This window comes from Solanum lycopersicum, chromosome 6 (assembly GCF_036512215.1).
Source record: "Solanum lycopersicum chromosome 6, SLM_r2.1".
Taxonomy (NCBI): Eukaryota; Viridiplantae; Streptophyta; class Magnoliopsida; order Solanales; family Solanaceae; genus Solanum; species Solanum lycopersicum.
The window spans coordinates 47,959,953-47,984,064 of NC_090805.1; the positions used below are offsets into that span (position 1 = coordinate 47,959,953).

Below are 24,112 nucleotides of genomic sequence, written 5' to 3' on the forward strand. Positions count from 1 at the left end.
GTATGTGAAATTAAAGTAATATAAAATTTACGCATCCTTTATTCTTAATTTGGTGAAATAAAGAAATTATTTATGAAAAATCCTCAATTCAAATAATTTAAATCAAAAATACTTACAAAAATACAATTTTAAACAAAATAATTTCACACTTTATTTCAAAATTATCATACTTATTTGATCAAACAGACTCGTAAACTATGTGTTACTAATTCTTGTGGAGACATAGTTGAAATGAACCTCATTAGACCCTAAAAAATTCTACAAAGGTTTTTTGTATATCTTATACCCTATAAAATTCTATGAAGATTTTTTATATATGTTATACCATTTTTTTTATAGTAAAAGTTGATAGGTTGTGATATATAATATGTTGTTGTTTTTCTGTGCCATTGGTATAAAACATATCTTAATTTTTTTAAAATTTGATTAAAACTTTTAAAAAATATTTTTTTGAAGACAAGGAAAATAATTCCACAAGTTACATTTTCTCATGTTCCGACCCTATATGTTATCTTGTCATATAGTAATCCACAACTTAAATAATTAGAAATCTGAACACATCTAAATGACTTCTCCAATAAAAAAAAAACAAATTCCATAAGAGACATTATGTCAAGTTCCGATCACTCAATATCTTAGTATATAATTCAAAACTTATATATTTTAAATTCTGAGCTCGTTTTGCTAGTCAAGTACATGACAAAAAGAGGAAAGCTATATGATAAAGGCATTAGAATTAAGAGGGAAGAAATTAATGGCTGTTTTGAAAAGGTTGGAATAAATTCTAAAACAACATTAGAAAACATAATTCTAAAGTTTAGAATCTTTATTGTTTTGATTATCAACTATGCCATATTTGCCTAATAGAGAAGCATTGTATCCCAAGTTACCATCTTTGTTACATATATTACTAATAACTGGGAATAAAATTTATGTTACTAACAAAAAAAAAATGACTTCCTACTTGTCTTTATTCCTCTGTCTCATTCTTCTCTTTAATGGTATTTTTCTGCTCTTTTTTTAGGTTTTAATTGTCATGATCTCAAACTATAATTTGACTTGTACTATCTATGTCCTCAAAGGGAGTCTTGATGCAACTCATAAAGTTGTTATCATGTAACCATATGAGGTCATGAGTTAGAGATGTGGAAACAGTCTCTTGCAGAAATGCAGGGTAAGACTGTGTACAATAGACCCTTGTGGTCCGACCCTTCTCAATCATTGAATAAAGTTCAATAGGCGCCAATTAGCATCAATTGAGCTAGAAACGTTATAAAATGCATTCTACAACATATGTACGCCAATTGATGCTAAGTTGGCGCCTAGCTTCAAGTTGGCCCCCAACTCGCCCCTTATATAAACGTATTTTGAATGGAGTGACATGGATAGTGAGAATTCATATAGCCAGCAAATCCCAACTTGCTCAGGATTTGAGACGTAGTTGTTGTTTTGATCATATTTTGCATAGATGAGAAACAAATACTCATCTTTTTACCATGTACTAATACTTCTTTTGGTATTTGTTGTACACAGTTTTGGTGGCAGATGCATTTACAGGTACATATGGGATAAATTATGGAAGGATAGCAGACAACATCCCAGCCCCAGAAAGCGTTGTAACGCTTCTGAGGGCTAACAAAATAAAGAATGTTAGAATCTATGACGCGGATCATAGTGTTCTAACAGCTTTTAAAGATTCTGAAATTCAAATCATCATAGGACTTGGCAATGAATTTCTCAAGGACATAAGTGTGAATGAAGATCGCGCTGTTGAATGGGTGAAAATAAACGTACAACCTTACCTCCCCGGTACCTTGATTCGTGGCATAGCAGTTGGTAACGAAGTTCTCGGAGGAGGAGATACTGAACTGTGGGAAGTTTTAGTCCCTGCTGTTAAAAATGTGTATAATGCACTCGAAAAATTGGACTTGTCACACAAAATAGAAGTGTCAAGTCCACATTCAGAAGCTGTTTTTGATAACACATATCCTCCCTCAGCTGGTGCATTTAAAGAAAGTATACTACCTTATATGTTACCATTATTAAATTTTTCGAAACAAATTGGTTCACCTTTTTACATAAATGCATACCCTTTTTTGGCCTACAAGAGTGACCCTAGTCACATTGATCTTAACTATGCATTATTCGAGAAATCGAGTGGTATATATGATGCAAAAACGAAGTTGCATTACGATAACATGTTTGAGGCTATGATTGATGCTGCATATTTCGCGCTGGAGAAGACAGGTTTCGAGAAAATGGCAGTAATTTGTTCAGAAACAGGATGGGCTTCACAAGGGGATGAAAATGAAGCTGGTGCAAATGTGAAAAATGCAAGAACTTATAACAAGAATTTGCATAAATTGTTGTTGAAGAAAAAAGGGACACCACATAGGCCTAAAATGGTGATGAGGGCTTATGTATTTGCTTTGTTTAATGAAAATCAGAAACGTGGCCCAACTTCAGAGAGGAATTTTGGATTGTTTAAAGCTGATGGAAGTATAGCTTATAAAATTGGATTTAGAGGACTTGTGCCTTCTTCAGCATCAAAGGTAAATTTTATTTTATTTTTTTCGTTTCAGATTATTTATCGTGATTTTTCAAAAGAGCTACCCTGATAATTGGTATTAATTCATTTTTCTCAATGCAGGACTTTGTACTACGAGGCGGATTTTGGAGTTCCCAATGGTTTATTGCTTTGGCGAGTGCAGTAGTACTGACTCAATTTTTAGACTTGTGACCATAAAGAAGAAATTTAACTCACGAAATTGTAACACGATCATACAAAATATACTTTTATGAATCAATACGCTAATTGTCCAATTTTATGGAAGTCACAATTCTTTTTTCACTATATCAACTGCTTACACAAATGGGTCCATAGCTCAGTGGTAGAGCATTTGACTGCAGATCAAGAGGTCACCGGTTCGAACCCGGTTGGGCCCTTTTTATTTTTATTTTTTCATGGATTATACAACTACCCTACTCTTCTTTTAATCAGAGATTTCGATTTTGAGCCTAGGTCTTAGATCTCGAGATTGAAATTTTCGTATAACATATTATTGAACACTGTGGTTGCTTTTACAAGCCCAATTAGATCAATTGGACTTCCAAGTTTAAGCCCACTTCAAGTTTTCTTTTGTCACACCACTGACCACACAACAGCTCAACAAAGAAAACTTACTCGGTCGCATTTTATGTATTACTTTTCGCCTTTCGAAATTTAAATAAATCTATTTTTGATTCTAAGTTTTTCATAGATTCTTTTGACATTTTAAATTATCAATTATTGTGACTTATAGTACTCTTCACGTAATTTACAAATATATAAGTTTCATTTCAAAAAATTTAAAAACTCCATACGCAAATGTCCGATCAAAGTTAACTGTTTGACTCTCGAAAAATGAAAAGTATCACGAAAAATCGGATAGAAGGAATATAAAAGAGGGCATACCTATCAAATATCTACACTGTCTATTTTAAACAGATTTAGGAAATTTGTTGGTGAGAAAAGAACAATTAATTAGTTAGACTTTTTTAAAAATAGAAATGAGGTCAAATAATATGATAAGGAATTATGATGTAGATTTTAGAGGTAAGTAACTAATGTCAACACGAATATTTTCTTCTTTTTTTTTTTTTTGGCCCGACAAAAAAATTCTGAAACATTTTAAATATTTATTCATTGAAAATTAAATGTATAAGAATAATTCCTATAAATAAATAAAAACACGAATATATAACTTATTTTTCTTTGACCATTATAAATTATTTATGACCCTTTGTGTGAAGCATGGGTAGTATCAATTTTCTATAAATTGAATTAAAATCATTATAATTTGCCTTTTTTTTTTCCCTTTGTTGACTGACTATTCGTCAAAGAAAAAACTCAAGTTTTGTTTTTCTATCGGGAATTAGATTAATGGTATGTTTGATTCGTAGAAAAATGTTTTTCTGAAAAGTAAATGGATATTTTACTTATTTTGTAATGGTCGGCAAGTAAGATAAAGAAAATATTATCTTAAAAATATTTATATGTAATCTAGCAAAACACTATAGAGGAGTGGACGAAGTGAGGAGTGGGTTCGATAATGAAAGGAGAGGCTGGTCAACGGGTGGGGTCGGGATGTTGGGTGTTGAAGAGACGATAATCAACTTAGAATGTTATTTTTAAAATTTGTTTTCCCTGTTTCAATACGTGAAGGAATTAAAAACGACTTAAATATGTCCTTCCGTATGAATCAAATTTGTTCATCATTCTACCAGTTAGTTCAAAAATACCCTTAGCGAATCAGAAATGATCAAAAATATTATTACCTATTAGATCAAATTTTCTCTTAACGTCATTTTCAGACTATAAATCGCCCTTCTAATATCTTAAATACGAAAAAAAAAAGATATTTTATCTAAGTCATCATTTCAAATAAATTAAAGACGTTTTTAAGCTAATAGTTGGACAAGGAGATAAATTTAATCCATAAGTATATAAAAACTGCATATGCAAAGTAATTCCTAATGTATTCACTATAATGTAATCTAAGAAATTAATATCTTTGTTTCAAATAAATCAAAATTATTTAAATACTATTTATTTATCATCGTAAAAAAATTCAAATTTATCTTGTATTCCATTTTTTCCCTTTTCGTACATTTACTTTATTTTTTTATAGGCTGTATTAACAGAAAAGAACAGTTTTCAAGACAGTAACTATAAACCAGATAACTAAAACAATAATATTTTTTTGAAATAATATTTTTAGCATAAGGTTTAACTAATCACGATTCGCCACATCAACAATTAATAATTTATAATCATATTATTATATTACAATTATTCTGCGCCACTTCATCGTAGTGTTATGTGATTAATTAATTGAAATTACATCTTAATAAATAATAATATGATTAAACCATTTAGCCGATCAATATAAAATGTCCAGTATTTTTGAGACAGTTTTTAACATATAGTTGTATATACACTGAATTTGTCTTGAATATTACACTTTTCATTAAATAATTTTTATTTTATTTTTTTTGTAATTTTGTTATTGGATCTATTGAATAAAAAAATTGTCTAGGTTCAATGTGTATTATATATGTGCATAAAGACAAGTCAATTTACTGTTAACCCTACATGGCTACATGTTCCTTGCCAAAAATTGATGCTTCACGTTCTAAGTATATTTGCGATCGATATCTGTTTTGAAATTTCGAATAATTTAGATTAATTCATAAGTTTTTAGTCTGTTATGAATTTTGGGAACATTTGTTTGGTATATGACATTTTTCTGTTCATCAACAACTCATAGACCTTTTTTTTTATCACAATTTAAGAATAATTTTTTAAGTAAATTAGTAATTTATGATATCATAATCTAGATTTTTATAAGTTATTTTAACCATGGAGACCACAATTTAATATTTTACTTGTAAGATCAAATATTACATATGAGTTTAATGTTGTCTTAAAAAGAATAGTTTCCAATCGTGTTATATTGATATGATTTTTTAAAGACAATTATTTTCACACTGCGTACAATTTATTGAAAGAAAAATATTTTTTATTATAAAATTATATAGTCTTATTAGAATTTGAATTTAAAATCTCAAGTCTTATGACCATATTATATAGAGGTCGAGGATACGTTCATTTTTTTTTTTTTGTATTGTAGAATGTTTGGTATGATACAAAATATTTTTGACTCAGGCATTTTTTACATTTGAGAAAACATTTCCTTGATAAAATATTCATTTGTAGAATTAAATACCTTTAATATTTTTTTCTTAATCTTTTACCTAAGGGGTAAATTGTTCATCAAAAAGGGAAAATGACTTGATCAGAAGTCACTTTGAAGTTATTTTATATTACATGGAATTAAGTATTTTCTTGAAATTCACTTTACTAAAAGAGTTAATCTGGCAAAAGTTTATCGTTCTAAATATATAAGAATCAATTATTGAGTTTACTAAATATGAATTAAAAAGAAGTCTTACATAACTAACGTTGAAATAAAATAATTTTTTTCCTAATATAGCATTTAGCTCTTAGGTCACTTTCTTGTATCAACTATCAAATTATATAAAATGAAAATAAAATCTACTTTTGACTTTTTTTTAAAATGAGATCCACACTATTTAGGAATTAGGATTATATTAATATGAGTTTAGAGCTATTAATTAGGTTTCCAAGTCAAAATGTCAAATGATTTCTTATTTAAGCTTTCATTTTCAGTATCTCTCTGATTCTTTAGGATAATAGTTAAACAAATATTGTCAACTACAATTATTGTTTATGGGAATATTAATTAAGCAAACCTAATGACTTGTGAGTAAGTCATAAATGTCAAATGCTATTTTTTGTTATTTAAGTATCAAATCCTTACGAATCTTTAAAATGAAACAAAAAATAAAATCAAAGAACAAATAGAGTGGATTATAAGAAAATTGAATGCGAAGGATACGGCCAATTGTGTTTTTTTTTTCTTTTTAATTTATAAACAAAGTAACATTAATAAGAATAATAGAGGATTTTATTAGTTCAATAGGTATTTTACTTGTATTATTATTTTTTCGATGAATATTTGATTATCCTACAGAATTTCTCTTTCGTCTTTTTTCAATTTGAAATAAATTAGTAGTTGATTATCTAAACTCTTACAATTCGATTTCACGGTATTTTTGGTTCCCTAGCACTAATTTTTTATTTTTTATTTTTTTAAGAATACTAATTATCACGTCTACTCTTTCACATGGTCTTTGTCTTATTGGTTCATTTTCTTTACTTTTATGTCCCTTTTATATTATTTATTATTCATTTGGTAGGATGGGGGTTGGACGGTGGGGAGAAGGGAAAGTCTTTTAAATCTTTTATTTATATTTTATATATACTATACTTCAATCATTATATTTTTGCTACCAAACTCTTTTTATTTTGAAATTTATCAATTTATCTAAAAACCTAGGTCTTTCAAACTTTTTGAATCTCAATGAATAGAGACACACAATTATTTGGTATTGATAGGATCATGTGCACTTAGTCATAATAAAAATTAAAAATCAACTCATTCGAATGACAAACTGTGTAAGCCAGAAGGTATAGGTAGCAAATCAAAGTGTTAATCTCAAAAAGACCAAGAATTGCTCTTGTAAAACTTTGAAACATAAGATAATGAAAGAAAAACATCATATAAGATATGGCAACAATAACAACATTGATATCCCAAACAATCTTGAGAAGAAGTATTAAACAAGGAGTAAAGACCTTAACCATAGCCTATAAATTCAACAGTTTTAAAGAGACTGATAAAACTGGCCATGATGAAACAAGTAACTTATTTATATCTACATGTCCTATGAGAAGCATTGGCAAGTATTTGAGGGGTGTTTGTTTACACCATGCCTAGTTCTTCAACCTTTACAACACATGGTAACTGAAAACACCATAACTAAGAGGACTATAGGCGATGAAAAATCCACCAGAATGAAAAAAGCAGACGAGTACATGGGATCTTTTTACCCATGAGAAATCGCTATATCTATGAAGCCAAAACTGACTACTTGATATACAACATGTCAACAGACTTCTGGCTGGCTAGTACCAAATAGGAGCATCTTGTTTTGGTGTGGTATCGTATCCAATGCTAGGTAGATTTCCGTTATAATTGGTAGATTGTATGTTGAATGGAGACCCAAACATGAAATGGAAGTTGTCGTTGGAGCCTGCATTGAAAGCCTTGGATTGATCAAATGGATCGACTTGTGGGAGCATAGACTGAGTTGTGGAAATATTAGTGTTTTTGAAGATATTTCCGTCCATTATCCCTTGGCTGAGCAGGTAGTTGTCCTGGTGGACACGAGGTTGTTGATGAGGCTGCTCTTTGGTCAATGCAATGTTCCCCCTATTTTGCCTTTTGCTTCCTTGTACATCACTATCATAGATTGACATAAGCTCATTAATCATCCTTTGCCCATCTTCAGGAACTCCTATACCAGATAGATCAAAGGAAGGTGGACCTTGATTAACAGGCAGAGCAGATGACTTTGGCTGGACATATTGTTGAGGGAACACAACTGGCTTGACTTCATTAATCTGAAAGTTTGAAACTCCAAAACAGGTAGAACTTCGGTAAAGGCAAGCAAATTGATGATTGTCTCTGGAAGATCTGTCCTGAAAACCATGGCGAAGTTCATTGTGAGGGCATTGAAGAAACTCGCATGTGTATATCTTTTGATCCATCATCACAGTAGGTTCATTAGCTTGCTTCCTCTTCAGACTGAAGTCTAAGTTTGTGACCAGTTCATCCTTGTTTGGATGAGATTGTTGCTGAAGAGGCATCGTCTCCTTGAATCTCTCAGCACTGATGTTCAACAGATTGAGATGGTTTGGTTTTTGCTCATGAACATCAAAGTTAGGCTCATCTTGAGCACCTTCAACATCATACTCACTGCTGTCGTTCAACATGAAATTTCCACTAACACCAGCTGAGGACAAAGGTGGACAGCGATCGGGATAGAGTTCTCGAGCCAAAGCTTCCTCCTGACTGATGATGGCAAGCCAAGTTGCACTTTCCTTGGCTGTCATCTTGTCCTGTAAGCACTTTGACTGCCTTACCAGCTTGCGGATTTTAGCAATATCAGGGAACATGTGCTTGATCACCGCTGTTAGGACACCAACCTTCCACGCCTTCTTCAGATCATGAGGCTTCTTGTAAGGTAGAGAACCTTGGTCCTTCTGCAAACCCAATTGAGGCCACCAATCCTCCTTTCCTGTGGGCCACCATGGTGGTGGAACACCTTTCTCCAATGGAAATCTTCTCTGAGGAGGATCACAGTGCTGCATCAAAGCTGATAATAACGAACCAAGGGTGGTATCTTGCAGCTCCTGCAAGGTGTGAGGGGTAGGACCAACTGGATTAGACCCCTCGTTCATGCCAGGGATGGCATGATCAGCTTGGTATTTGGCTATTGCTGCAGGACCATTTCGATCGAACCTCACCTTATCCTTCCACCACTCCCTAAGATTATCAGATGCCCCACTAACTGGCTTGCCTTTTTCCGGAATGATCCCATAAACAAACCCCTGAGCTTTACATACTTCCATCATTTTCAGCATGTACTTCAAGATCCCATCCTGTGCCCTTGACATCTTCTTCCTCCTCGCCTGCTCCTGCGACTGACGTTGTTTTGCAGGATCAACACCTTCCTTACTTTTACTCATTTCTTTCAGCCTTTTCAACTTCATCTTGTCCCTCCACATCCTCCTCTCCAGCTCATCCACTTCAATCTCCTCCTCATCACTATAATCATCATCCACCACAGAATCCGGCTCAGTCTGACTCTGCGGAGCAGACACTTCCACTTCCTTCAGCGGAGCAGGGAAGAAATCAAGATCCCCACAGAACCCCATTTCCTCAAACATCATCATCTTCCACAGGATGAAAAAGGTGAAGCTACTTGCAACTTCCACAGGATTAAGCAGCTAATACCCAAAATCCAATATTCAGATCAGAATCTAATTGAAATTGATCAAATTACATGAGCCTGCAAATACATTAAAAAGAAAGAACATAAGCTATCTCCTTAAACTGAAATCACACAATAGAATAAACAAGCAAACATCACAACAAACATATGAAGTTCAAGTACACCAATCATCAAAAGAACCATAAATTTTATCTCTAGAAAATTTAAACAACTCCCATTTTCTCAGCAGCTCAACAGAAAAATTGTACAAACTAACTTACCAAATAATCCAAGAATTGACATACTTTCCTGGATCTAAAACATAAAAATATCCATGCTAATTGATTTCCATATATTGTATTTATCAGCTGATCCCAAAAGGAGGAAAATGAAAGCTATATTCAACCAAATCAACAACAGAAAAAACAGATGAAAAATCCAATCTTGAAACAAAAGCTCAACTACTTACACAAAAAAACTCAATAATCCAAAGATCAAACACAACTATACTGAAGAAGAAACCCCAGATGAAAAACTAACACCAAAAACCAGTAAAGATCTCAGCTTTACCATAAAAAAGCAAATTTAATCAAGAAATAATTGCACAAATACCTCAAAAAGATCACTTTTTTTATGTCGTTGCAAAACTGTGGTTCAACTGGAACTCAGCTTAGAGAATAATAATTGAGCCTTTTGGAGTTGTAAGCAGGAAAGAGAGAAGAAGATGGTTATTATAGTACTAATAATACAATTTTAATAATGGAGTTTGTACTATTTTTTGATGTATTGGGAGATGAAAAGTGTCGGCTCTTTGGTAAAAAGCCATCCTTTTGCTCATTATTTATTTATTTATTTACGGGAGAAGATCAAATATGCCCCTAAACTATTTGAAAAGGTTTAGATATACTTTCCGTTTAAAGATTGGTCTATTTATACCCTTGTCGTCTAACTTTTGGTCTACATATGCCCTTTTGAGCGTTAGTTGGTCAACTCGGAATATCCAATTCATTTTACTTTTATTTAAATGCCAAATGGATTTTCTACGTCATTTTTATTATTATTACTTGACATTTATATTCAAGAGAAAAGGGTCAAATATGCCCTTAAACTATTTAAAAGGTCTAGATATACCCCCGTTTACAGTTTGGTGAATTTATACCCTCGCGTCCAAATTTTTGGTCTACATATTCCCTTATGGATGTTAGTCAATTCAAGATATCCAACTCATTTTACTTTTATTTAAATGTCAAATGGATTTTCCACATCATTTTTATATATTATTACTTGACATTTATATTAAAAGAGAAAGGGGCCTTTTATGCCCCTAACTATCCGACCTAATTTTAAAACACATATATGACCCGTCTTTTAAGTAATCTATACAACCTCACCCTTTTTTTTAAATACCCTATATGGGTCGAATTAGGGCATAATTGAACCATTTAAATGGCGAACACTATCGTGCTCTGATTGGAACTGTCGAGGAATCAATGGCACGACAACTAAAGGAAAAGGAAGTCGAGGTTTGAAAAGCGTTTAGGCGCAACGCAGAGCTGGAGGCGCAAATCTGGCATGCAAGGACTAGAGCAGAGGAATTCACCGCAACGACGTTACAGACGCAACTGCAAGCTGCAGCAGGCGATGATGATGTAAATAACAAAATAATTCACACATATATGAGTCGGATTAGGGGCATAATTGAACCATTTAAAAGACGGTCGTATATGTGTTTTAAAATTGGGTCGGATAGTTAGGGCATAAGTGACCCCTTTCTCTTTTAATATAAATGTCAAGTGATAATATATATAAATGATGTGAAATCCCATTTGGCATTTAAAGAAAAGTAAATTGAGTTGGATATTTTGAGTTGACCAACTAACACCCATAAGGGCATATGTAGACCAAAAGTTGGACGCGAGGGTATAAATGGACCAAACTTTAAACGGGGTATATCTAGACCTTTCGAATAGTTTAGGGGCATATTTGACCCTTTTCCCTTGAATATAAATGTCAAGGGATAATACATAAAAATGACGTGGAATATCCATTTGACATTTAAATAAAAGTAAAATGAGTTGGATATTCCGAGTTGGCCAACTAACGCCCAAAAGGGCATATGTAGACAAAAAGTTGAACGGCGAGGGTATAAATGGACCAAACTTTAAACGGATGGTATATCTAAACCTTTTCAAATAGTTTAGGGGCATATTTGACCCTTTTCCCTTTATTTATTTATTCCATTTTGGATTTTCATCTTCTTGGATGGAGCTCAACCAATGGTAAAGGGAAGAGACCACTGTGTTTTCGATTTCAAATTCGAGTTTTGAGTATAAATTTAAATACGATTAAATATTAGACCAAGAAAAACAGAGGTAAATATTTAACATATACTAATTCATTATAGATTAATAGTGTATATAATTAATAATTATAATTTAATTAAATAACAAGAGTGAATGTGAATATATGTGTTGTATATTTGCACTATTAGTTGTAATATAAATTGTGTGTGAATAAGTTGTTTCATTATATATAATGTATTTATCGAGTTAATATAATTATGTGCGAGTAAATTTTTATTTTGTTCATCTATGTTTATTTTTTAAAAGAAAAACATTAATTTCGTTATTTTTTCTCTATTTTTTATTTATTTGTCAAATATTTTCTAATTTGATTTCTCTTTTCACTTGTTATTTTTCACAAAGTAAGGAATGGCAATTTTTTTTATTTCTCCTTTTATATCCTCAATTTATTAGTATAGAGTTAACGTCTTTGAAAAATGCAATGAGTAAAAAAATTTGACAAGTAAAACAAAGATAGAGATCGTATTAATTTTAACAAAACTACAATTAAAGTCATTGTTAGCTATTAATTGTAGTGTAAATGTTGTGTGTGAATAAAGTTGCAAATTCATTTTCTACGTTTACATGGTAGAGGACAAATAATTTCGTGTGGATTGAAAAAATCATTTTCTACGTTTACATGGTAGAGGACAAATAATTTCGTATGGATTGAAAATAATAGTATGTTTTAAACAAATAAATACATAGCATGTGTTGTTTTTATCTCATATATATAATAAGAAAATACAAATTTTAATACTTATAATTTATTTGCTTTTAATTTTTAAAGTAAATCTATAAAATATAAGTAACTTCAATCATACAAAACAAAAAAAAAAATCAAATATTAAGGTATTATGATTTTGTAATTAATGTTTCTCATATAGTAGTAATTAATATGTCGAATTAAATGTGATTGAATTTTCATGTTGAATGGGAGTGGGGTTTATAATTTTGAAGTGTAAATGTGCCTTAAAAGTGGGGTAATAAATGGAAGATGACAATTAATCCATTATCCAACTAACCCCCACACAATATGTGAAGGATATTACCAAAATGTTGGGAGGAATAAAAAAACACTAACTCATGGTTGTACCAAATTAATATATGTGAAAATATGTTTCATATTAGGAAGTTTTTTTATTTACTGTTTTAAGTATTTTATTTTAGGTTATTACGTTATTTTGTGATTGTTACTTTTCTTTTCATTATTTTGATATGTTATATTCGAATTGAGGATTTTCTGAAAACAGATTTGTCAACCTTCATAAATAGTAATATGATCTTCGTATATTTTATCCTCCCTTAATTGTTGTTTGATAATTTTAATGATAAAATTGCTTGATTTAACGTCGATATTGATGTCTTTTTTAGGTGATTTAGAATAAAGCATTCATTTATATTTGTTAGGTTATTAGCATTTTAATATTAATATTTAACATATTAAATTATTTTATTTTGGAGTTATAAGAATGATCGGTTGGTAGGTATTTGTGTCTTAAACTACCAATTTAATCATGCTATTCATCTTTGACTTGGTAGTCATGTAATGCCATTACTTTTGGCTTTATTGGCTGAATTCATTGTGAGATAAAAACATTCCAATAAACATTGGAATAGATAACTTCTACATCATCCATTAGCATTGATTATTCATCACTTTATTTCACTCTTAATTCCTCTATTACTCTTTATAACCTATGTAACTCTTATTGTAACCTGTGAAACTCCTAAGGTCATTATCTTCACTATTTACTACCTCCATTATCTTCATATTCATTGCTAGGAAGACTTATTATAGTATAAATAGTGGTGGTATTTATTTGGTTTGGTACACACAATACACAAGAGAAAAAACAGAGTGAAAGTGTTGATCTAAAAGAGAGTTCTTATTAGTTGAAGGAGGTGTTTTTTTTTGTGGAGTTTTGGACTCAACTCTTGTCCAGATTTGTTGAGTTATAATTTATGAAGGCTGTTGTATCCTGGAGGGGACAAGTCAAAGAGGAATACTGCTAGACCGGTAAAAACATTTGTTGCAGTGGGCTTAAATCTCCTTAAAGAGAGCGAGATATCCGCACCTCAGTCTTAAAGAGATTTATTTTCTTCATTTTTTATTTTTAATTGTAGTCTTGTATTTATTGTTGTCTAGTAAGTTTTTTCACTAATAATATTTTAACAATATTTATGTAAATATATTAAATACAGACTAATTATAGGATATAATGTGTTTTTCTATGTGAAAAAAATAATATAAGTAATTCCATAGCATTTGTGTGTTTTTTTGTCTATGTATTTTGGGTGGAATTTTTGTGGGGAAACTCTATGGGAAATGAGCTTTTCTTTTCAAGGGAGAATACAATGAATTAATTTAAAGTTTGTGGGGATATGATGGGGAAAGGAATGTGTTAATTTTTTTGTTTTTTTTTTTTGGTTTTGTTTTATTGAATATATGAGTTGGCAATTAGTTCTCATCCTTTTGAGTTCTTTTAATGTCCTAATTAGATATTTCGATTGAAATTTTGATAATTATTTTTTATCGAAATAGCATTTTACTTATTTTAATGATTTGTGATGTTTAAAATATTAAGGATAGTATTAGAAAAAAATTTAATTTATTAAAATAGATAAATAAATAAAATATTTATTTTTCATAGAAAAGTCAAATAAATTGAAACGGAAGAAGTATTTACCAGATAGTTACATTTGGCCAATATGTGGAAGAGCATTTATGGCTTGTGTTTGTTTTTTTTTAAAAAAAAATGAAATAATTTATGGCTTGTGAATTAGTTTAAGTTTTAAGAAAGATTGACTTATGTCGTTGGGGTGAAAAGGGGGGGATGTATAATACATATTTTGGAAAATTAAAAATGTTTCTAATGATTTGTGTTTAACTGTTAGTAGTAAATTTGAGATTTTATAAATGTCAATAATTTAAATTTAAATGTGTCTTTTAAAATTATAATTACTAAAATTCAGATATTTCTCAAGATATCGATAATATTTGTATTTTTTTAAAAATAATCTTTTATTATGAGATTTTAAAATTCACTCAAAATTGGTAAATCATTTTCATTGATTACACTGCATCTCTAAAAGTTTTAACTAGTCCATTAAACAATCACCACTAAGATATCTTAAGATCCACAATTACAAATTAGGCTAATTATTAAGCTATAACAAGTAAATTATGAGATATTTTTCAAGATAACTCTAATGTTTGCAACTCCTTTTTAGGTAATTCTTCTACTAGACTAGAAGTTTGAACAAATTGGAGATAAATTTAGGTATATGTTATTAGTTTGATCCCTCATTTTAAAATGTTAGATCACCACAATTATGAGATTTATTATAATTACATAGTTCAATTTCTTGAGAATTTTAATTTTATATCAAATATTCTTTTTTGTTCCTTTTTAGTTCTCTTTGTTTCTTTTTTAGAGTCAAAGGATAAGAATTTTTACTAACGTTTTATGATATATTTTTTCATCATATTAATATGCAAAAGATTATAATTTTGTAGTGTATTTGTTATATAACTTTTGAATATGTAAATATTTAATTTAAAATATTCTAATTAATGTAATCTAATTAAGCTCTGAAAAATTAGTCAAATTAATTTTCAAAAAACATAATTCAACAATTAAAAAAAGAACAGAAGTAGAAAAGCCAAAAAATAACAATTAAAAACGTGTAAAGAAAGGGTGAAATAACATGGGAAAGGTTAGAAAGTGGAGAAAAGAGTGTGACAAATAAACAATCAATGGATATTGAAGTGACACTTTAGGTGTCACTACTCACTACAAGTGGCCAATTATTATCCTATAAGACTTTACAATAGTGAAATTTCCATTTTCCACCGTCTTATATTAATCGTCTGTCTTTTTTACACGTCTCTTAAAAAATTATAAATGAGAGAGAGTATTTTACTAAATGATCAAAAAAACTTAGTCAGGAATTTATAAAAAATTTTAAAAAATAAATTAATATTGTATGATATATGTTATCCTACCATTCTAGCCAAAAGGAATTATCCTTACTAAATTTATCCCTTGAAACACTGTTTTCAAACTTAAAAAACATGTTTATATTTTTATAACATGAATTAATTGTAAGATAAAAATTAAAAAAATGTAATTAATTATGTTTTCATTTTGTAAATTGACAACTAACATAGAACGGAAGGAGTAATAGACACAAAACAAAAAGGGGAAATTAAATTACTACTTATCTGAATTTTGAACAATGTTGGGTCCATAGCTCAGTGGTAGAGCATTTGACTGCAGATCAAGAGGTCACCGGTTCGAACCCGGTTGGGCCCTCTTCTAAAATTGTTTTCTTTTCTTTTAGTTATCGTATTAGGCTTTTTCGTTTCTCCGTTAGGTAAAGATGCGATTATATATATACCATCTTCTTTATACCTCTCTTTATGAGGTTACGCCAAATATATTGATTGTCGAATAAATTGCTCAATTTTATCCAAATTTAACTTTGCTTTGCGCATTTTAATTTGTTAAATATTCATTCAATAACACAAAGTATTAATAACACAAAGTATTAGGTTAATCTTATACAAGACAAGAGTAGATATATATATATATTTATGGCTGTCAGAATATAATTTCTCTCTGGCCTTTTTCCCCTTTAAGATTCTTGTACAATAGAAAAATATTTTTTCTCAGAACAACTGCTACTAATAAACTAGATAACTGAACAGCAACTTAATCTTAAAATGTCAGAACAAACAATTTTCTTTTAATAATTTAAGCAAAAGGTGTCAGCCACTCATTTTTCGCCACGTAGAAAATTAAAATAATAATCGTATGTCAGGTCATTATGTTTACAACTGTTTTGATTTCATCAAACTGCTAAGGAACAAACTAATTAAGATATTAATTTTTTTCCTAATAAGAAAATAGTATAAGCCAGTTAGCCTATCAACAAAAGTTGTCTAGTGTTTTTGGGACAGTTCTTAATGCATAGTTGTATGTACATTGCATTTGCCTTTGCCCTTAACATTTTTTTTTATTTTTTTAATCTGTTCTGTTCATGTAGTTTCTGTATTGAGTCTGTTAAACAAAATGACCAGATGCATGTACATGTAAAAGCTACACAAATATTGCTTCATATTATAGTTTTGTGCCTCCTAAAGTCTTTCTTTTTGGTTCCACTCAGTGTCTGATATTCGTAGTGAAGTCTGACAACATTTAGATTCTCGCTGCATAATCTCTGGTTAAAGGAATAGCAACCCCATTCACTTGGCCACGGTCTTTGGTGATGCCTCCCAATGACTTGTAACCAGCTTAATGATTATTTTTTTTAATGTTTGGCATTTGCATTTAAACAAAGATTTAATGGTCAATTATTGATGATGGAGATCTTAAGCAAAAGTAATGACTTTATTAAAGGAAAATATTAAATATAGTTCAGTAAAGTAGAATCAATCACAAGTAAATTGAATGTGAAGGAGTCAGCCAATACTATGTGTTGCTTCTTAAGTTAGAAATGAATATAAATAATTGTGATCTGCTATTCACATGATCCCTGTCATATTACTTTTCATTTCCTCACTTTACTTGATGGTAATCAGGTCAACTCACACGTACCTCAACTATTCTAACAGGCACCTGTTATCACCCACTAGTATGAGGTAATAGTAAGGAGTCACCTAACAGTATTTTTAGTCTCTACAGATGTTAAAACTTACATTGACTATTAAGCAACACACTTGGGAGTCGCGTATCCGTTAATTCGAGAATATTCAAATATGAGCAGGATAAGTTAGCGCAATAGTCCATAGAAATGCACTCAAGACAAGTATGTTCACAAGCCTGGAGAAACATGACCAAAGGAAACTCAATAAAAAGTCATGTTATTGCATAGGAAATGAAAAGGTTCATTGCATAAAAGCAATAATGTTACATTAGGTAAAGATCATAGAAGAAAGCTTCTTACACAGCTTTGGCAGCGTCAATAACTATGCTACAAAAGGGCAGAAATCTCAAACATGAAACAACCTAAAGAACTGTATGGCGAAAGACTGCCTTCGCCTGCCTATAAATTCAGCAGTAAATACTGATACAGCCCATGCTGAAAAAAGCTACAAGCTTTAGATCAAAACATTAACATGCAGACGATCAAGAAAACTTAAACGGCGAGATCAAAATAACTGAAGTTTGGATTAAACCAAAATTTCAACACAAGATAACAAGATAGTCTTAACTTATTTATCAGATATCTATACATTCTATAAGCAGCATTGGCTAATACTTGAGGGGGTCTCTTCCTTCTCCTCAATTACACCATGCCGCCTAGCTTTCAACCCTCTAAAACATATGGTAACAGGAAATATCTTGACTAAGAGAGTTGTAAGCGATTAAAAATCCACCTGATAATGAAGACCAATTATAATGGGGTGTGCCAATCTCGGGGAACAAGCTATATCTATGAAGCCCCGACTGACTATATACGTTTCACCAATATCATGGCTAGTACCAAATTGGAATATCTTGCTTCGGTGTGGTGTCACATCCAATGCCAGGCAGACTTCCAGGGTAATTGGTGGACTGTAAGTTGAATGGAGGCCCAAACATGAATTGCAAATTGTCACTTGAATTTAGGATCTTGCATTGATCAACAAGATTGCCTTGTGGCTGCATAGACTGACTTGCGGAAACATTAATGTCTTTGAAGATATTCCCCTCCATCATCCCTCGACTGTGTAGGTAATTGACCTGGTCAACACGAGGTTGTTGATGAGGCTGCTGCTCTTTGGTCACTGCAACATTTCCCGTATTTTGGCTTTTGTTTCCTTGTATATTACAATCATAGAATGACATAAGGTCATCAATCATCCTTTGCCCATCTTCAGGAACTCCTACTCCAAATAGATCAAAAGGAGGTGGACTTGGATTAACAGGCAGAGCAACTGAAGTTGACGGGATATATTGTTGAGGGAGGACAACTGGCTTGACTTCGTTCATGGGAAACTTTGAAACTCCAAATTGAGAAGTGTTTCTATAAGGGCAGACCAGTTGATGATTGTCTCTCGCAGATCTGTCCTGAAAACCGTGGCGAAGTTCACTGTAAGGACATTGAAGAATCTCACATGTATAAATCTGAGCCATGGTAACAGTCTGTTCATTGGATTGCTTCCTCTTGCGGGTGAAATCTAAGCTGGTGATTATTTCATCCTTGATAGGATGAGACTGTTGTTGCAGAGGCTGCCTCTCGTTGAATCTCTCAACAGTGACATTCAACAAGTTGAGATGGTGTGGTTTTTGCTCTTGAACATCAAAGTTACACTCATCTTGAGCACCATCAACATCATACTCACTGCTGTCATTCACAGTGAAAGTTCCACTACCACCAGCTGACGATAAAGGTGGACAACGATCAGGGTATAGTTCTCGAGCCAAAGCTTCCTCCTGATTGATGATAGCAAGCCAAGTCGCACTTTCTTTTGCTGTCATCTTATCCTGCAAGCACTTTGACTGCCTCACAAGCTTCCGGATTTTAGCAATATCAGGGGAAATGTGCTTGATCACCGCTGTTAGGACACCAACCTTCCACGCCTTCTTCAGATCATGAGGCTTTTTGTAAGGTGGAGGACCTTGATCCTTCTGCAAACCCAATTGTGGCCACCAGTCCTCCTGTCCTGTAGGCCACCATGGGGGTGAAACACCTTTCTCCAATGGAAATCTTCTCTGAGGAGGATCACAGTGCTGCATCAAAGCTGATAATAACGAACCAAGGGTGGTATCTTGCAGCTCCTGCAAGGTGTGAGGGGTAGGACCAACTGGATTTGATACGTCATTCTTGCCTGGGATAGCATGCTCAGCCTGGTATTTGGCTATAGCGGCAGGGCCATTGCGATCAAATCTCACTTTATCCTTCCACCACTCCCTAAGATTATCAGATGCCCCACCAACCGGCTTGCCTTTCTCCGGAATGATCCCATAAACAAAACCCTGAGCTTTACATACTTCCATCATTTTCAACATGTACTTCAAGATCCCATCCTGTGCCCTCGACATCTTCTTCCTCCTTGCCTGCTCCTGTGACTGGCGTCGTTTGACAGAATCAACATCTTCCATCCCCTGATTCATTTCTTTCAGCCTTTTCAGCTTCATCTTGTCCCTCCACACTCTCTTCTCTAGCTCATCCACATCAATATCCTCATCACTATAATCATCATCCACCACCTGCTCTGCCTCAGTCTGTGGAGCAGCCACCTCCACTTCCTTAAGCGGAGCAGGAAAGAAATCAAGATCCCCACAGAACCCCATTTCCTCAAACATCATCATCTTCACAAGAACAAACTCCTCCAAAAAACTAATCACCAAACGTCAAGAAATCTAAACAGAACTAGCAGCTAACACCCAATTTTTTCACAGATTATCCTGTCCTTTCTCAACACTCATCAATCCAAATTACGCGATATTTAATCCTGCAAATACATTTAAAAAGGGATAATCTCTTTACAAAGTTCTACATATGAACAATACAGAACACTGTTGACATGTAAATATCTCAATACACAGGCAAGTTCAACTAAAAGCTAAAAGGGGAGAAAAAAGTGGACTTTTTTACATTACTCATAAAAAAAAAAAAAACCATAGAGTTTTGCACATTAAAGAAAAACCCAAGATAATCTCCCCAAAAATACCAAATAGGTACAAATCATTTCCCGCGAAAATCCAAAAAAAAAATTAACATATTTTCCCAGATCCAAACCATCAATATTAATGTAACCCCCCAAACAGAAATCTGAAAAAAAAAAAAAGTTCTTTTGAAAGGAAAGTAAAAAGAATCTTGTAACTCACCCAACTATGATTATAAACATCATATTATTAATTATAAACAATAAAAGAAAGTAAATTCAACCAATCAAGAATCATAAACACATAAAAATCCAATCTTTAAGCAAAAGCACAAATCTTTACAACAACAACAACAAAAAAAAAACTCCATTAAAGATCACTAATTAACAGAAGAAAGTACAAAAGCAAATATCTGTAAAGAAGACAGAGACATAAAAACTATTAGTATGTGAGTACCTGAATTTATGATATTTGAAAAAATTTGATTAAACTCTTTTTCTCTACTTAGGAGAATAATAATTTGACCATTTTTTAAGAGACTATATGGAAACAGAGAAGAAAGATAAGTAAGAAATAGAGAAGAAAGGGTGGGGGACGTTATAGAACAACAACTTTAATAATGAATGTGAATATATTTATTACTCCCTTCATGCAAAATAAAATATTTACTACATTTAAATTTAAATAGGATTGTGTATTTTTTATTTTTTTTAACTAGTAAGTATTACAAAATTTATAAAATAATATTTAAAATCTATTATATATTAAAATTTTAAGATATTAAATTATTTTATATATAAGATTACATAATTTTAAATATTAATAATGTTAAAGAAAAATAAAAAGTATTATATCTTATTATTTATCCTTAATGATATAATCATAAATTATAAATTAATGATAGTAAAAATACACACCATACTTGAATAATAGCGATGAGCTAATAAATATTTGATTGTGAAGAAGAAGAGGTGATTTAGAGTTTTGTTGTGTTAAAATGAGAGGAAATTCCTTTATTTATGAATAATAAAGAATAGTATGAACAAATGTTTATTATGTCTTATCAGAAATGTTATAACTATTTAAAAAAGTTGCAATTATTCGAAAAGGTTACAATCTTTCATAAAAGTCATAATTTTTATTAAAAGTCGCAACTCTTCACTAAAATCACAACTTTTCATTCACAATATTTAATGAAAGAAAAGACTAATTTTATAAATAAATAGATTAAAAGAGAATTATGAATATAAATTTTATATCTATATATAACTGATTTATAAAAATATTTGACACATTTATTTTAGTATTTACAATTTATAGTGTGGCTCCATTCCTAATATATATCTTTTTTAAAAAAAAAATAAAAAATAGTTCAATGCAGGATAAAAGATTGAAAATTCGTCAAAATTTTTATCATCTAATTAACACTAATTCATCTCTTTCATAATAACTGAATTTGTGAGACAATTCACGTCTATTAAGAAAAATATTAAAGACATAATTTAAAATAATTTTTTTTTACTATTATTTTTTGTGAAATCACAAAATACTCGCTCTATCTAACAATATATGTCCCCTATTGATTTTACATATTTTTTAAGAAACTATAAATAGACAGGTAATTTTATTATATCACCATTTGAATATAATAAATAAATTCAATTTATTGAAAAATATAATAGAAAAATGACAATATTTAATAACAAGAGTAAATTAGGAACTAAGTACAAATTTATCATTAACTTCACAAAGTAGATAAGTATTGTCGAACATTTCAAAATAGTATAATGAACAACTATTTTTAAATAGTTATTAACAATTTTAAATTCTAGAAAATATCAAACTTCATTAAAAGAGCATATATATATATAGAAATTAAAAAACAATTTCAAATATTTATCTTGAACTTTGAAAATATTCATTATTTTAAACAATAAAAGAAATCCCTTAAAATTTCACTTAATATCACATATAGGGAGTATATATTTTATCACTTAATTGAACAAAATAATATGATTTGAAATAAATATTACTGTGTGAATTAAAGTAATATAGACTTTTGATCTTTGGGGTTGCATTTCTCCTTGATGCATGAATAAGTATTAAAAAAAGTGAATAAATTTTGTGTGTGAAATAGTGAGTAATTATGAAATTTGTGTGTTTTTTTAAAAAAATTGGTGGAAGTTGCTTTCAAGAAGCCAAAGGGTCATGATGGATGAACTTTCTTTCCAAGTGGGAATGCAATGAATTGCAAGTCTTCAAAGTTGTGGCCATTGGGAAAAGGATGTTTTACTTTGTTTTTATCTTACTTTTTTTAGTGAATATATGGAGATTTTTCTGTTCGATATTTTGTATTTATCTGAATTAAAATTAAAGTATTGTTAAATTTTAATTTTCATATTTATAGCAGTGAAAGTCTTTTTTGCATTTTTAGAGATTTAAATTTTAAATCCCGCAAAGAAAATTTCGATTTCTGATAATTATATTTATGATTTGACCGATTATAGGATGTGATCAACCTAAATTATTAGATGAATACCCTTTCATTTTTCTTTGTTTTAAAACTAATTTATTACTTACACACACGTGCATCTTAATAATAATGCACAAATTTCTACAAAATTTAATTCATACTACAATATTAGTATTTGGAATAATTGTAATAGTTTTTGTGTAGATCAGTATTTTCTTCGTTCAAAATTATTTGTCATGTTATGTTTATTAAAAGTTAATTTGACTAATTTTTAAAGATAAATTGGATTATATTGATTCGATATTTTAAATGAAAAAATTAAATATTTTAAAATTATATAAAAAGTATTATAAATTATAATTTTTTGCATATTAATATGATGAAAAAATGCATTTTAAAATATTAGTCAAAGTATTTATAATTTGACTCTAAAAATATAAATCATGACAAACAATACGGATGGTCAGGGTATTATTTATCTTTACTTATAAATGTTTTCATTAAATTAATATTTTATTAACGAAAATAATAAGACAGGTTTAGAAAAAAAAGTGACAAATGACTTCTTCTTCATTCAAAAGAAAAAATATCGGTCAGAATAGTATTTTAGCTATATTACTTTTATCTTTTCCAATTTTTTATGTAATCCTTTTAACTATAATATATTTCAATTAATTTTAATCAAATTTTCTGATAGTTTAGCATTAAGTTATTTATCTTTATCTTTACTGATAAAATGTTTCATTAAATTCAATATTTTATCAACAAAAAGAATAAGACAGATTTAGAAAAAAAAAGTAATAAATTTCAAAAATTTATTTTTAAATATCAAGAAGAAGGTTGAGTATTAACTTCAAATATAAATGTATGAACTATGAAAGATGATTTACCTGTCTTCTAATTCTTCAAATTTGTCAAACAATTTTAAATAGTTCATCACTTCTTTTAAATTTATTGGATCTTGTTGATATATTGACACAATCGCATCATTTTGTATATTAAATCATACTTATAGGTGACAAATTAAATTTCTTATTCCTTTACCATATATATTGTCGTTCATTTGTATTTTTGTTGCTTCTATTTTTTTATTTTCAGTGCGCCATCTCTAATTACTTTATCAAAATATATATCCAATATATTGATTTTCTCATAATCCTAAAAGAATCAATAGCATATGCATTAATTGAAACAAGTCTTAAATTGTTATAGCTCGTGACTCATTTTTCGTTGCA

General features: G+C 30.4%; 3 protein-coding genes and 2 non-coding genes across 6 annotated transcripts in view; 3 read left to right on the forward strand and 2 right to left on the reverse strand.

Moving 5' to 3' along the window:
* Window positions 1–897: 897 nt before the first annotated feature.
* Window positions 898–2,823, forward strand: LOC101266132 (glucan endo-1,3-beta-glucosidase 14). The gene is made up of 3 exons (XM_010324153.4): window positions 898–1,001; window positions 1,534–2,552; window positions 2,651–2,823. Exons 1-3 carry the CDS (start codon window positions 953–955, stop codon window positions 2,738–2,740), a joined length of 1,158 nt encoding a protein of 385 aa, XP_010322455.1. The 5' UTR covers window positions 898–952; the 3' UTR covers window positions 2,741–2,823.
* Window positions 2,824–2,874: 51 nt separating this feature from the next.
* TRNAC-GCA (transfer RNA cysteine (anticodon GCA)) lies at window positions 2,875–2,946 on the forward strand. The gene has a single exon. It is a non-coding gene; the product is annotated as a tRNA-Cys (tRNA).
* A 4,220-nt stretch (window positions 2,947–7,166) lies between these two features.
* On the reverse strand, window positions 7,167–10,169 carry EIL1 (protein ETHYLENE INSENSITIVE 3-Like 1). The gene is made up of 2 exons (NM_001247612.2): window positions 10,075–10,169; window positions 7,167–9,540 (listed from the first exon to the last, which is right to left on the reverse strand). Exon 2 carries the CDS (start codon window positions 9,422–9,424, stop codon window positions 7,592–7,594), a length of 1,833 nt encoding a protein of 610 aa, NP_001234541.1. The 5' UTR covers window positions 9,425–9,540; window positions 10,075–10,169; the 3' UTR covers window positions 7,167–7,591.
* A 5,882-nt stretch (window positions 10,170–16,051) lies between these two features.
* TRNAC-GCA (transfer RNA cysteine (anticodon GCA)) lies at window positions 16,052–16,123 on the forward strand. Its single transcript has one exon. It is a non-coding gene; the product is annotated as a tRNA-Cys (tRNA).
* Window positions 16,124–17,913: 1,790 nt separating this feature from the next.
* Window positions 17,914–24,112, reverse strand: part of EIL4 (protein ETHYLENE-INSENSITIVE 3-like 4) — a 54,344-nt gene continuing 48,145 nt past the window's right edge. Inside the window, exons 1-2 of one of the 2 annotated variants that reach the window (NM_001247002.2) lie at window positions 20,861–21,013; window positions 17,914–20,250 (exon numbers count right to left, since the gene is read on the reverse strand). In NM_001247002.2, coding sequence (NP_001233931.1) covers window positions 18,290–20,107 — 1,818 coding nt within the window. In that variant the 5' untranslated portion in view covers window positions 20,108–20,250; window positions 20,861–21,013 and the 3' untranslated portion in view covers window positions 17,914–18,289. Of the gene's footprint in view, window positions 20,251–20,860; window positions 21,050–24,112 lie in introns of those variants that run through there. The other variant, XM_069298710.1, reaches the window with a different exon arrangement.

Bases quoted from the DNA above. Each gene is read 5' to 3' on its own strand.
- EIL1 (NM_001247612.2), bottom strand. From the start codon at position 9,424: ATGATGATGTTTGAGGAAATGGGGTTCTGTGGGGATCTTGATTTCTTC.
- LOC101266132 (XM_010324153.4), top strand. From the start codon at position 953: ATGACTTCCTACTTGTCTTTATTCCTCTGTCTCATTCTTCTCTTTAAT. The intron at 1,002-1,533 runs GTATTTTTCTGC...TGTTGTACACAG, and splicing joins TCTCATTCTTCTCTTTAATG to TTTTGGTGGCAGATGCATTT. The intron at 2,553-2,650 runs GTAAATTTTATT...TTCTCAATGCAG, and splicing joins TGCCTTCTTCAGCATCAAAG to GACTTTGTACTACGAGGCGG.